Genomic DNA, 12,651 nt, shown 5'->3' on the forward strand with positions numbered 1-12,651 from the left:
GGTCATGGAGGGTTTCTAGGTTTTCCAGGCTGTTGTGGTGGCCAAGGGACACTCGCCTGTCCCGGATGCTCCATCCCTGACCCTGGCTTTGGCATTACACCAATTAAAGGCAACAAACTGCGCTGTGCAGGGTCAGTGAGTCCACCCTTGCCTGCCTGACCTTGGATGAGGACAGGGACGGAGCCTTGTGTCCCACGAGGGAGGGTTGCGGTGGGAGGGGACATCTCGGTGCAGCAACAGGGGTAACGCTGGCCCGGAAAACCAAGCGGCTCAGGTTTGGTGGAGGAGGGAAGGTACAAAGAGCAGCTCTCCAGACATCGAGCCCAGGGCATTCCCTGCCTGGGCAGAACACCCGGCTGCCCTTGCATCATTCCTCAGCCGTCGGGAAAGGTGGAACATGGGTATGAACCACGGCCAAGAGACTGGGGCACAGACGGAGAATTTCCTAGAGACATGGGCTGATGCAAGCCCTCGCGGGAAAATGCGAGATAACTGAGTAGCAAAGGGCACCTGCAGGATTAGGGTGAGAGCAGTGCAGCAGCAAATGGAGAAGCATGGCAGGGCTTCGCATCCGCTCTGTTCTGGTGACAGGGGCCAACCGTGGAATCGGCCTGGGGCTTGTCCAGCATTTGCTGGAGCTGCCAGAGCCACCCCAGTGGGTGTTTGCGGGTTGTCGGGACCCCAAGGGCCAGCGAGCGCAGGTGAGGCTGGGCTGGGCCGCGGCAGGTTGTCCTGGGGCCGGGAGCGCTGGGTGCCGGGGCAGCAGGTTGGAGCAGGGAGGGGCTTTGCCAAGGGCTGGAGCTGCAGCCGGGCACCCGCGGCACAGGGAGCCGGGTCGGGACGGCCGTGGCAGCAGCTGCGCCTGGCGTGCGCGGAGGGGATGGTGGCACATGGCGTGCGTGGGAGGCTCGGAGCCCCATGCGAGGGGAGCGGGGCAGCCGCAGCAGGGTGCTGGGCGCGAGGCCGGGCAGGGACGGAGCCGGAGCCCCACGGGCTTTGCCTGGGAAAGGCTGAGCCTCTGCGCAGCCCCTCCTGCCCCGCCGTGACCACATGGTCCCTCTCTTGCAGGCGTTACAGAATTTGGCCTCCAAGCACCCCAACCTGGTCATCGTCCCGCTCGGTAGGTGCCCCGAGGTGGGGTCCCTCGCCCCGGTTCCCCTGGCGTGTGGCCCGGGCGCTGCGCACACCCTGAGAGCCCCATGCCTGGAGGGAACCGTGCCCACGGGCCACTGCCTGTGGGGACACTGGGTGCTGCTGGTCCTGGGGGGACACAGGGGACCCCTATCCACGATGGAGATGCTGACATCCCCTGTGTCGGCTCTGCAGAAGTCGCCGACCCCGACAGCATCAAGGCAGCTGCAGCCAGAGTCGGGGAGCAGCTGGGGGGCTTGGGGCTGAACCTCCTCATCAACAATGCTGGAATCGCCAAGTTGAGCTTGCTTGATAGCGAGACGCTGGAGAACATGACGCAGGTTTACACCACCAACACGGTTGGGCCCCTGCTGCTGGGCCAGGTGAGACCCTCACCCGAGCTTCACTGCCCCTGGGGACATGACAGACCGGTGGTAGAGGGTCCTGCCTCTGCTCTGGGGCCTGATGGGCTCTTGCCTGACAAGAAGCTCATGGAGCCGTGGGCTGGAGCTCAGGAGCTGGAGCCTGGCTGGCTGCGGCAGTGGGAAGAAGAGGGAGGATGCTCCGGTTCTGGTGCCAACGTTACCCGCTGTGGCAGGAGCTGGTCCTCTCCCCTGTGCCACTTCTATGTGTGCCCCTGTCTCCTCTTTCTCCTCACAGGCGTTCCTGCCCTTGCTGAAAAAGGCTGCCCAGGGGAGCCCGGGCTCAGGGCTGAGCTGCAGCAAGGCAGCCATCGTCAACATGTCAAGCAACGGGGGCTCCATTGCTTCTCCTGCTGGTTGGGAACTGATGCAAGTTGTCTCGTACCGCTGCAGCAAGGTACAGCCATGACGTGCTGGGGACAGGTTTGTGTCCCCTGCCCTGTCCCAGCCGTGGGCTCTGGCCGTGTCCCCTCGCAGCCCCCCTGCCCCTCCCACCGCCACCCTGCCCTCTCTCCCTGCAGGCTGCTCTCAACATGCTGACCAAGTGCCAGTCCCTGGGCTACCGCGAGCACGGCATCCTCTGCGTTGCTCTCCACCCTGGCTGGGTGCAAACCGACATGGGGAGCTCAGCCGGACGCACGGTAGGAGTTTCCCCGCGGTGGGTCCCTCACAGCCCCTCTGCTGATTTCCCCCGGGAGGGAGCCGCTGCCCACAGCCCCCAACCACGACCTCCCATCCCTGCCCGGGCGGCTGCCCCTGCCCCGGCTGCCCCCATGCCCTCGGCTCCCTGCTCGGCCCCTCTGCCCGGGGCTGCCTCCTTTCCCCTCGCCCTGCGGCAGCTCCTGGCTCTGGCCCAGCTGCTCCTCGGGCACGGGCTGCCTCTCCCCCTCTCCCCACAGCCCCCCCTGACAGTGGAGGCCAGCGTGCAAGGGATGCTGAAGGTGCTCTCCTGCCTCTCCGAGAAGGACACCGGCACCTTCCTAGACTGGGAAGGGAAGGTCGTGCCCTGGTGAGATGCCGGCCTGGCCTCCTGGCAGCGGGGCTCGCTGCTGCTGCTCCCGACGGCCCCCGGCATCAATAAAGCCCTGCCCGAGAGCCACCGTCTCTGCTGTGCGGCCACGCTCCTTACCCCGGGCTGTGGCGGTGCCCGCAGCCGCCCGCCCGCCCCACGGCTGTCGCTGGGTCCCCGCGAGGGACAGCCCGTGGGTGCGGTGGCAGCGCGACCAGCCTCTGGGGACATCCCCTCCAGGAGGCACCGCAGACGGGGCACAGCCCCTCTCCCGGCAGGAGAGAGATGTCCCGAGCATCCACAGGGCTGGCGACCATCCCGTGGGCTGGCTTTCACCCTGCCCAGCAGCGGGGCACCCCCGGGGCTGTGCTCCGCCTGGGGTGCCCGAGGGGCTGGGGTTCTCAGGGACCGGCTGCCCTCTCCCCTCAGTCGGGGGACGCTGGGTGGCAGCTGGACAGACGGACACACGGCACTCAGGCAGAATATGGGCAGCGAGTGCCAGGCTCAGCCGGGGGGTTTGAGGCTGCGGGTGCAGAGATGGAGCAGAGAGGCATCAGCTCCCGGCATTTACAGAGGCAGGGGGTACAGGGGGGCTGCAGGGTCGTGTGTGGGGTGGGGAAGGTACTCCCCATGCCCTTCCCCTCTCCCTGGCACCCCAGGGCTGGCGGAGGACAAGCAGGGTGACCATGCGGAGGGATGCACCAGCGAGCGGGAGGCTGCGATGTGGGTAAGAAGCGCCGTCATCTGTCCATCCGTCTGTCCATCACCAGGGCAGGCTGTTCCCTTCCCAGTCGAGGAAGGCGCCAGAGGTGTCCTGCGAGAGGCTGGCCAGCACGTTCAAAATGCCCTGCACACTGTGCTCCACCATCAGGGGTGCCTGCAGAAGAGGACACGGTGCAGCGTCGCTGCCAGGGGCTGCCACTGGCACAGAGAGCCCAGGCTTGAGCAGACTGGAGGGTGCAGGGCCCGGGGAGCAGCACCCACGATGCTCACGGGGGCATTTTTCCCTACTGCCACCCTCCTGCTCTCTGTGCTGGGCAAGGGGGACAGGGCTGGCTACCCCGTGCTCTTGGCACGTTGAAGCTCCCTGCCTGCTCCGCGCCAGGAGATGGTCCTGGCAGCCCACAGCATTACACAACATCCCCTGCCCTAAACACCAATGCCCTCCCCTAGAGTTGGGGGTACAGCAGGGGTCCTGCCGATTCTTCCCTGCACAGCCCAGTACCTTCTCCGTCCCCATGTCGGTCTTCACCCAGCCTGGATGGATGGCCACGCACAAGATTCCTTTCTCTTGGAGCTCCACAGCCATGCACCTCGTCACCATGTTCTGGGCAGCCTGGAAGAGGCACCGCCGTGCCAGCACCACGGGGGGCACGGGTGGGCAGGAGGGGGGACGTTTCCCAGCCAGAAAATAGCTGTGGAGGTGGGAAAAGGGACTTTTCCCTGGGGTAAAGCATCGGCACCACCCGCCTGAAGGGCTCAGTCCCGGTGCTGCTGTGTCGGTCTCGGCGCTTACGCTTGGGAGGACCAGGCAGGGGGTGGGTGGCTGGTGCACAGTGCACGGCAGAGCGTCCCCGACACCTCCCCTGGCACCTCACCTTGCTGGCACGGTACGGGTACATGGGGGCCTCCGGCACCCCTAGGCACAGCCCGATGGAGCCCAGTTTGGTGGAGACGTTGATGACCGCGGCCCTGCTGCAGCTCAGCCCCTCCTTCCCCGCACCCTTCGCTGCCTTCTCCAGCAGCGGCAGAAATTCCTGACACAAAGACACCGACACTCAGTTAATACAGGACAAACCCTGAGCTTGAGGACCGCCCTGGAGGTCTCCATGGCAGACCACAGACGAGCAGCTGGACAGACACCCCCAGCAGAAGGGCAGGGGATGGGGAGGACGCCCCATGGATGGGCCAGGCACCAGCCTTTCCCTTCCCCAGGGAAGGAGCGAGCTGGCACGGCCAGCCCAGGGCGAGGAGGAACTCCAGCTGGGGAGGAGCGAAGCAGGGGAGATGCTGGGGCTGAGCTGAGCTGCCTCCTGGCCTCCCGGCTCCTCTGGGTGGGCAGAGGAGACCCACGGTCCTGGTCTTCCCCCATCAATCTGTGTCATTTGAGAGAGCCAGAACCCACCCAGATGAGGTGGCACCTCTTCCACGGGGAACATCTCCCCAAGCAGGAGGAACCCAAAAGGCCCGCACATACCTTGGCAACCTGCAGTGGCCCAACCACGTTGGTGGCAAACACGGAGAGCATCTCCTGCGAATCCAGGGAGCGCAGCGTGGCGTGCGAGCTGACGCCCGCGTTGTTGATGAGCAGGTTCAAGCCCTGGTCCTTCACATGAGACCCCACAGCCCGCACGGCCCCTCGGATGCTGGGCAGGTCCACTGTGTCTGCCGGGGCAAAAAGCAAAGTGGAGGAGAGCTCCAGCAGGTTGCGCAGCGTCCGCTGGAAAGCGGGCTGCGGCCAGAACGGTTCTCTTTAAACACAGCGTTACTCAGAAAGAAAGGACGAGGTTTAGCAGGTGAAGGTGTTACGAACATTGAAATGAGCAGCAGTTTGTCCTCACCTCTTGGTTTCGCTGCTTGAATTAAACCTCCATTCAGCTCCTTCTTGGTCCTTTGGAGGCTGCTGCTCAGAAGTGCTTAGCTGTTTCCTTTCTGCATTCAAGATTTCATGATTGCTCAAGGGATGCTCAGTTCTTGCCCGCTGAGGCTCCCAGTTTTATTTCTAGAGGGAGCCAACGCAATCAGCTGGGCACATTTTAAAGAGACACCATCTTTGGGGAAACAACCTAACTACACTCTTCGAGTCCTTCTGTATTGCACCGCAGCCAGAAGGGATGGGAATTTAGGGGGGCACACCTTCATTTTATTCTTAATTACATGAAGATCTTGGTTGAGACCTGTTCTGACTGATCATTTAGAGCTATCTTCCCCTTTTTTAACAATTCATGCTTAAATCGTTCCACAGCGCAGCTTGCCATAGCCTTGCAGCTGTTTGTATGCAGAAATCCTTCCTTTTTTCTTTTATTTTTCTTTAGTTTGTTTTTTTTTTTTTTGCTTCACATTGTTACCGAGGAAGATTTGGAGCTGACGGATGAGCCGAGGCGAGTACAAGTAATAAAAGATTTGGGATATTACTTGCAGGATTTGTTTGCAGGCTCAAGGAACCAGAAACAACCGACCTCGCTGAGATCGTGCTCACACAGGTAAGCATTTCCAGTGCCTTTTTCCTTCACTTTAAATATTGGTATCTCTTTGAAAATCTGCCACGCTTTCATTGCAGGATTTTAGGGCTAAAGCAGCAGGCATAGTATTTTTTGAAGTTTACAGGTCAGCTTTTGGGTTTGCTCGTTAGGATGCGCATGCCCTACCGGGGAAGTGGCCTTTGTTGATTTAAAAGGGGTCATTTCAACACCTTCAGGATCTGGAATGGGCCAGTTAGGCCAACATTAAACTTTATATATCACCTTTTTATATCCCAAGTACGCTCCCAAGCCCTTAAGAACCATGAATATTCAGGGTACGGGCATGTGTGCTTTTGCTCCCCGCGCGCATTTCCGCGCACATTTATTTATTTTTTTTTAAGACATATTTTTTAAGACAAGATCGACTTAGCAAAGGTTTGCAAGGCTGAACTTTCCCTTCTTGGAGTATTTTGTACACTGATGAGCAGCAGAACAATCCATTTTCCTGGCATCTTTAACTAGCCCGGTGGCTTTACGGCGGTAAGCAAGTATGTGAGTGGCCCACGACTTGTACCGCCTTGCCTTGTGCAGCACAGAAGTTCGTAGAGGTCTCACGAAAACATTTTGGGGGAATTTGATGAGATAATCTGGCGTGGGTCTGCCGTACGTGAGGGGATGGAGCCCGGAGATTCAAGAGGACACGCACGGCCAGGTGCAGGACATATCACAGGGTGCTGTTTAGTGACTTCTCTTTGGGTAGAGACTGAATGGAGTTCAAGGCTCCGTCACCCCATCACGTGTGAGGGATCTTTCAGTCACTTTGGTGAATGATTAATTGCTCTGTTTGGACATCCTGAGTCATTGCTCCAAGGGGCCGGGCATGTGGGACCAGCATGTGCCCTTGCAGCCCAGAAGGCCAGTTGCATCCTGGGCTGCATCAAAAACAGCGTGGCCAGCAGATCCAGAGAGGTGTTTCTGTCCCTCTACTCTGCTCTGGTGAGACCCCACCTGGAGTACTGTGTCCAGCTCTGGAGCCCTCAGCACAAGAAGGACATGGACATGTTGGAGCGGGGCCAGAGGAGGCCACGAAGATGATCCGAGGGCTGGAGCCCCTCTGCTGTGAGGACAGGCTGAGAGAGCTGGGGGGGTTCAGCATGGAGAAGAGAAGCCTCTGAGGAGACCTTACAGCAGCCTTCCAGTACCTGAAGGGGCTCCAGGAAAGCTGGGGAGGGGCTGTTTGCAAGGGCATGTAGCCATAGGATGAGGGGCAATGGTTTAAACTAGAGCAGGGCAGGTTTAGATGAGACATTAAGAAGAAGTTCTTTACACTGAGGGTGGTGAGACACTGGCTCAGGTTGGCCAGAGAGGTGGTGGAGGCCCCATCCCTGGAGACATTCAAGGCCAGGCTGGATGAGGCTCTGAGCAACCTGATCTAGTTGAAGATGTCCCCGCTCACTGCAGGGGGGCTGGACTAGATGGGCTTTAGAGGTCCCTTCCAACCCAACACATTCCATGATTGTATGTTCCTAGTGCTGGGTGAAGGAGCGAACTCTCATCTCCTTGGAAGAAATAAATCTGGTTTTTGGGGTGCATGTGTTTTAGTAAAGGTTATTTATTCAGTGGTCAGCCCTTTGAGGTGTCCCTTTTGTAGTGGCCGTGCTTTAGTGAGCAAAGTAAGCACGCTCATCATGAGGTTGGGGCTCACAGGTAATTTTAAAGATGCTATTTTTTATTACAAAGAACATGTTATACTTTGATAATCTGTTTAATAATAAGAGAGAGATTTGATGCCTCTGTTTAGAAAAGCCTGACTTCAGGAATCCTTTCTTTGCTAAGAAAAGCTAAAATTGACTTGAATTTTTCAGATGTTTTTAAACAAATAAATAGGTAGGTTGAGACTGCTACGGTCTTTGCATTGCCTTGATTCAGTTTTCTTATTATTGGTTCTAACGAAATACTCAGAAGTATTTAGAAGCTCTGGCTGTTTCCCACCTCACTTATTACAGTGATGGCAATTCGTGTGCAAACGCTTCCCTAAAATGCTTCTTTTGGGTTTGGATGGGGTTTTTTGTCCGACTCTTCTTAAAAAAAAAAAGTGGCTGTGAGCAGCCCTGCTCTCTCAGACACCGCCGCCTGTCTCCCCAAGACACATCTGCAGGAAACCATGATCCTCAGCCTGGTGGTCCTTATCTCCCCATGCTTCCCTCCAATGCTGTCCTCTCCAGCAAGTCTCCATCCCTGCCCAGCACCCCGGAAAAAGCTTCCTGCCTGTGAATATCCCAACTTTGGCAACAACAGGGGCTGCCCTGGCTGCTCTCCCTTTTCTCCCCCAAACCCCTGTGCTGTCCAGGTCCGTTTGTCACCTTCGCCTGCTGGTCCCCAGTGCTGCTGACAACGGCCACCCACTCTGGTTTGCCTCCATGCGAGCAGGGAAAGGTCACCTCCCCAGTCCAGGATGCGGACATCCCAAACCGGAGCATCAACCTGGGATACCGCCACCAACACCACCACGAGGTCAGATTTCGCGTGTGCATCCTTTTAACCTATTTCTTTTCTCCCTTTTTCACCAGCAGCAAAGGAAATGCCGACCACGGCCACCTCCAAGCAGACCCCAAACCAACCCTCCCACGTAGGAACCATCCAGTAAGTTTGCTTGCTGTGCCCTGCCTTGCTTCGCTTTGTGAACCTGCGTGTCCCAGCCCCAAAACTCAGGTGCCCTATTTAGCATCTTTGAGAACAGAGCTCATTCCTTTCCCGTTGTCTTGGGTTGAGCGACATAGGACTAACTTCTCTTCTAATGCTTGGGAGAACTCCACTTCAGATTCTAGTGTCTGAATTTGGGAAAATATTTACTTTATAGCTAGCTATGGGATGTGGGATTCAAGATATCAGTGTTTTCGAGCCTTGCCATAGTGCAGGGACGAGGAGGAGCGAGACTCGGGCACTTGCCCCAAGCTGCCACCAGGAGTATTTCATACCATGAACGGCACATTCCATAGAAATCAGAAAAGTTTGCTGAGGAGTTTTGTCTCTCCCTTGCTGGCTGCCATCCTGAGCACTCCTCGCCCCGGTGCCGGAGCCCTGAGCCCTTCCCTTCCTCCTGAAGCCGCAGCACTCGCAAGGTCCCACATTGTCTGTCCCTGTGGGGAGTGCACGGCTTCCTGCTGAGTGTAATTCTTGCGTATCTTATATTAGTATTGGGATTAGTACCGGTTCCTTAGTATTAATGTTAATTATTTAGTCTTATCCTATTAAATCTATTTATATTTCAACTCTCCTGTTTCCTTGTTTTCCCCAGTTCCCCTTCCCGAGGGGGGAGGGCTCATCGGGTGAGAGAATAATTGTCTAAACTACAATAAATTGTTACGGGTTTTCTCAAACCATAATGCCCAGGAAACTTGCTCAGCCAAAGTGTCCGGACCCATCTCTACCTGGCTCCAAAGCTGGTTTGACTGCTTCCAGCCAGAGGGCAGCTCCGTGTGGAGGGGGAAGCCTGCCCAGATGTGTGCCCATCCTGCCCAGATGTGTGCCCATCCCTCCCATCCCTCCCCGCCTGGCAGGCCTGGAGCTGCCTGGCAAGCGCAGCGTGAAGGCAGGCTGCCCGGCAAAGCCACCCCCGGTCCCATCCCCGACGCGAGTGGAGGGCTGGAAGTAATGTCGGGTACAAGGAGGGAGATTGCTCCATACCTAGCTGGACCAGTTTGATGCTGGGGTGCTGGGCAGCTAAGTCTCGCAGGGCCTGGAAACAAAGTGATGGAGCAAGGGAGGAGGTTAGAAGTCACCAGCGGCACGGCTAGGTCTCCCACCCCTGCTCCCAGGTCACCCCATCTGGAGCCAGGCCAGGCTGGCTTTGATTTTGCTGGGGAAGGCATACGGGGGGCTGTTCCCAACAGACGGGGTATGGTGACATCCCCACGGCTGGCAGGAGAAGGGTTGCCACTCTGCTCAGGCGCTGCCTCCCTGTCCTGGGTGATCCCACCTCCCAGGTGATCCCCTGGGAGAAGGAGTTGACCAGCCATCACAGCCAGCAGTGAGCACCGAGGACATGGGCACCACATCTGCCCCTCCAGCGTTCATCCCACCCAGCTGGGTCAGCCACTGCCAGACCCCCCCGATCCAGCAAAGCTGCTGGGGCCACCAATTCCCTTGGCCCGCCTGGCTCAGGACTGTCCCCATTCCCCGCATCCGCACTGACCTTCCCTCTCGGACCCTCAGGGTCACGGCAGGTGGCAAAGATGTGCTGGGGGGGCCAGGGGCTGGCGGCCAGCTGCCTCACGAGCTCTAGCCCAATGCCCCGGTTGGACCCCGTCACCAGGACGCTCCGAGCCAGCGCAGCCATCTCCGCGCCGGGCGGTGACACACGGCAGAATTGCCGTCTGCTCGGCGTTGAAGAGGAGCTGGGCACGGCCCAGGGTGTGGCTCTGGGCGCCCACGGGGACGGGGACGCTGCCAGGACCAGCCCTGGCCCCTCGCCTGCCCTGGGCAGAGCCAGGGTCCCAGGGTGGACCGAGGGCTCCTCTGGCATATGGGACCGTGTGTCTTCTGCATTACCCAGCTCCCCACCACTCGACTCCTCCAAAGCCCCAGCCCCCAGAGTTCCTATAACTGATAGAGAAGGATCACCCCCACCACGAGCTTGGAAGGGCACTTGGAAACGCCACCAGGAAAAGGAAAACAGGTCCAAATCTTCCTGTGGCCGGCAATCTTCCGGTTTGGGGGGTGAGTTTGGGACGGTTGAACCCAGGGATGCTGACCTGAAGCCCAGCCTGCGAAGCGCAGGGAGGGCATGTCTGACACTGCAAGCTCAACTCATGCCAACGCTTTCACCCAGGAGCCAACTGAGATAACCTCCACCTCCCTGCAGACCTGTCCACCCGCTGCCGGGGCTGCAAGCTCATGGCCATCACCCTTCTCCTTGCTAGAGGACAATGCTGGATGCTTATCAGCCCAAGAGGTGGCCGCAAAGCCAAAGTTCCTGCAGCCCAGACCGGCCTCGGGACATGAATTTTCAGTAGGCAGAAGCGAGTAAGGTGCTAAAAGAAACAAAGAGCTGCCATGTGAAAAGCCTCAGCTGAAGGGGGAGAATTGGGGCAGCCCGAATTTAAGGTGGGGGAGGAGATAAGAAGAGGGAAGTAGTGGAGATGGGTTCATCACACCTGGATGTGCCCAAAGGGACGCATCTCTCAGGCTGGTGGAGGGGACAGAGCTGACTGTTCCCCATGTGGTTCCAGGTCTGGCAATCGCCAAAGAAACGCTTGAGCCAGCAGCTGGGAAATGGTGAAGCGACTCCAAGTTTGGAAGCCGTGTTTCAGGTGACGCAGACCATGGAGAGAAGGCAGCAGTGATGTTTCCTTCCATCTTGGCAGGTAGACCATGGCCCCCACGAGAGGCGAGGGTGCTGGGTGTGGATTTGGATGGCGTTAGGCTCTGACCTGCTATAGGTGGCACTATGGAAGGTGTAAGCACCTGCGCAAGCAATTGCACTGCACGGACTTGCCCGCTCCTGCTGCTATCTGCAAGCAGCATCCGGAGCAGGATTCCCATTAGGAACCAACAAGACTGGAGTTTCCTCTTTTCCTTCCAGGCTCCTCGGGAAGGAGAGAAGAGACACAAGCGAAAAGGGCTGCAGGACCAGGAATGGTGGGAATGCAGCAGCCAAGCTGAGGAAGGCAAGCAGCAAGTGACCTTTGGAAACAACTAGGCGATGGCAACCAAGGCCAAGCAGGACAGCAGTGCAGACACATTTATGGCTCAGGAACCACAGCGTGGGGCCAGAAGGACTGCAGTAGGAGACAGAAGGGGTGCTCTGGGGAAGAGATGAGACCCATCTACAAGTTCCACAAGTGTGGAGACACTTGAACGGGGCCAGAGGAGGCCCCGGAGATGCTGGGAGGGCTGGAGCCCCTCTGCTGTGAGGACAGGCTGAGAGAGCTGGGGGGGGTTCAGCCTGGAGAAGGCTCCGGGGAGACCTTCCAGCCCCTGCCAGGCCCTAAAGGGGCTCCAGGAAAGCTGGGGAGGGACTCTGGAGCAGGGAGGGGAGCCACGGGACAAGGGGGGATGGGTTTAAACTGGAAGAGGAGAGATTTAGGTGAGATCTGAGGCAGGAATTGTTTGCTGTGAGGGTGGTGAGCCCCTGGCCCAGGTTGCCCAGAGAAGCTGTGGCTGCCCCATCCCTGGAGGGGTTCAAGGCCAGGCTGGACGGGGCTTGGAGCAACGTGGTCTGGTGGGAGGTGTCCCTGCCCAGGGCAGGGGGTGGCACTGGGTGGGCTTTAAGGTCCCTTCCAACCCAAACCATTCTATGATTCAGGTTGGAGAAGACCTGGGAGGGCTTTAGCCCAAGCCCTGTTAGGAGCAGGGTCAGCACTGACTTCAGATCAGGTTGCCCAGGGCTTGAACCAGACCCCAAAAACCTCCAGGGACCCCCGCAGTCCCCCTGGGCCTCCGTTTCAGTGCTTGACATTCATCACAGTGAATTTTTTGTCACCACGGCACAGCGCCATCCCTCTTGGCCTTGGAGCGTGTGCCCCCCTTGTTCCTAAATGAGAGCTCTTCACCTGGAGTGCGAGAGCCAATGGACACACTGAGCGAAGAGATTTGTTTTTATGCCAATTCTGCAGAATCAGGTGCTGGGCATTTGACAATGCCCACCTCATGTTTCAAACTGCCCAATATTTATAACAATAAAATACCGATGATTGCTCAATAAGGATTTGTTCACCACTCCTAACTGTACATATGCATCTAAGCTCACATTTAAAACATCTGGGGAGGTTACGTGATTGGCATGCTCATTAAGGGAGGTGTATTTTAGCATTATAATTACCCAAGGTTAGTTTAGGATACACTCTTGGCTCAAATTTGGTCCAGAAGTTATATTTTTTGCTATCTTATCATAGAATCATAGAAT

At 57.9% G+C, this 12,651-nt stretch overlaps 2 protein-coding genes across 3 annotated transcripts; one reads left to right on the top strand and one right to left on the bottom strand.

The window, feature by feature from the left end:
• Window positions 1-241: 241 nt before the first annotated feature.
• Window positions 242-2,651, top strand: LOC128909467 (C-factor-like). 2 transcript variants are annotated; one of them, XM_054201184.1, is made up of 7 exons: window positions 242-401; window positions 517-701; window positions 1,069-1,120; window positions 1,327-1,514; window positions 1,792-1,950; window positions 2,075-2,194; window positions 2,453-2,651. In XM_054201184.1, the coding sequence occupies exons 2-7, from the start codon at window positions 555-557 to the stop codon at window positions 2,564-2,566; spliced, it is 780 nt and encodes a 259-aa protein (XP_054057159.1). In that variant the 5' UTR covers window positions 242-401; window positions 517-554; the 3' UTR covers window positions 2,567-2,651. The 2 variants fall into 2 exon arrangements, with proteins under 2 accessions (XP_054057159.1, XP_054057158.1); XM_054201183.1 differs by having other exon boundaries at window positions 243-701.
• Window positions 2,652-3,325: 674 nt separating this feature from the next.
• On the bottom strand, window positions 3,326-10,106 carry LOC128909469 (C-factor-like). The gene is made up of 6 exons (XM_054201186.1): window positions 9,940-10,106; window positions 9,432-9,483; window positions 4,760-4,947; window positions 4,161-4,319; window positions 3,788-3,898; window positions 3,326-3,439 (listed from the first exon to the last, which is right to left on the bottom strand). The coding sequence occupies exons 1-6, from the start codon at window positions 10,081-10,083 to the stop codon at window positions 3,326-3,328; spliced, it is 768 nt and encodes a 255-aa protein (XP_054057161.1). The 5' UTR covers window positions 10,084-10,106.
• Between the last annotated feature and the right edge of the window lie 2,545 nt (window positions 10,107-12,651).

Source organism: Rissa tridactyla, chromosome 4 (genome assembly GCF_028500815.1).
Source record: "Rissa tridactyla isolate bRisTri1 chromosome 4, bRisTri1.patW.cur.20221130, whole genome shotgun sequence".
Taxonomy (NCBI): domain Eukaryota; kingdom Metazoa; phylum Chordata; class Aves; order Charadriiformes; family Laridae; genus Rissa; species Rissa tridactyla.

Bases quoted from the DNA above. Each gene is read 5' to 3' on its own strand.
- LOC128909467 (XM_054201184.1), top strand. From the start codon at position 555: ATGGCAGGGCTTCGCATCCGCTCTGTTCTGGTGACAGGGGCCAACCGT. The intron at 702-1,068 runs GTGAGGCTGGGC...CCTCTCTTGCAG, and splicing joins CCAAGGGCCAGCGAGCGCAG to GCGTTACAGAATTTGGCCTC. The intron at 1,951-2,074 runs GTACAGCCATGA...CTCTCCCTGCAG, and splicing joins TCTCGTACCGCTGCAGCAAG to GCTGCTCTCAACATGCTGAC.
- LOC128909469 (XM_054201186.1), bottom strand. From the start codon at position 10,083: ATGGCTGCGCTGGCTCGGAGCGTCCTGGTGACGGGGTCCAACCGGGGC. The intron at 4,320-4,759 runs GTATGTGCGGGC...TCTTTGTGTCAG, and splicing joins GGCCACTGCAGGTTGCCAAG to GAATTTCTGCCGCTGCTGGA. The intron at 3,440-3,787 runs GTACTGGGCTGT...CCTCTTCTGCAG, and splicing joins CCGACATGGGGACGGAGAAG to GCACCCCTGATGGTGGAGCA.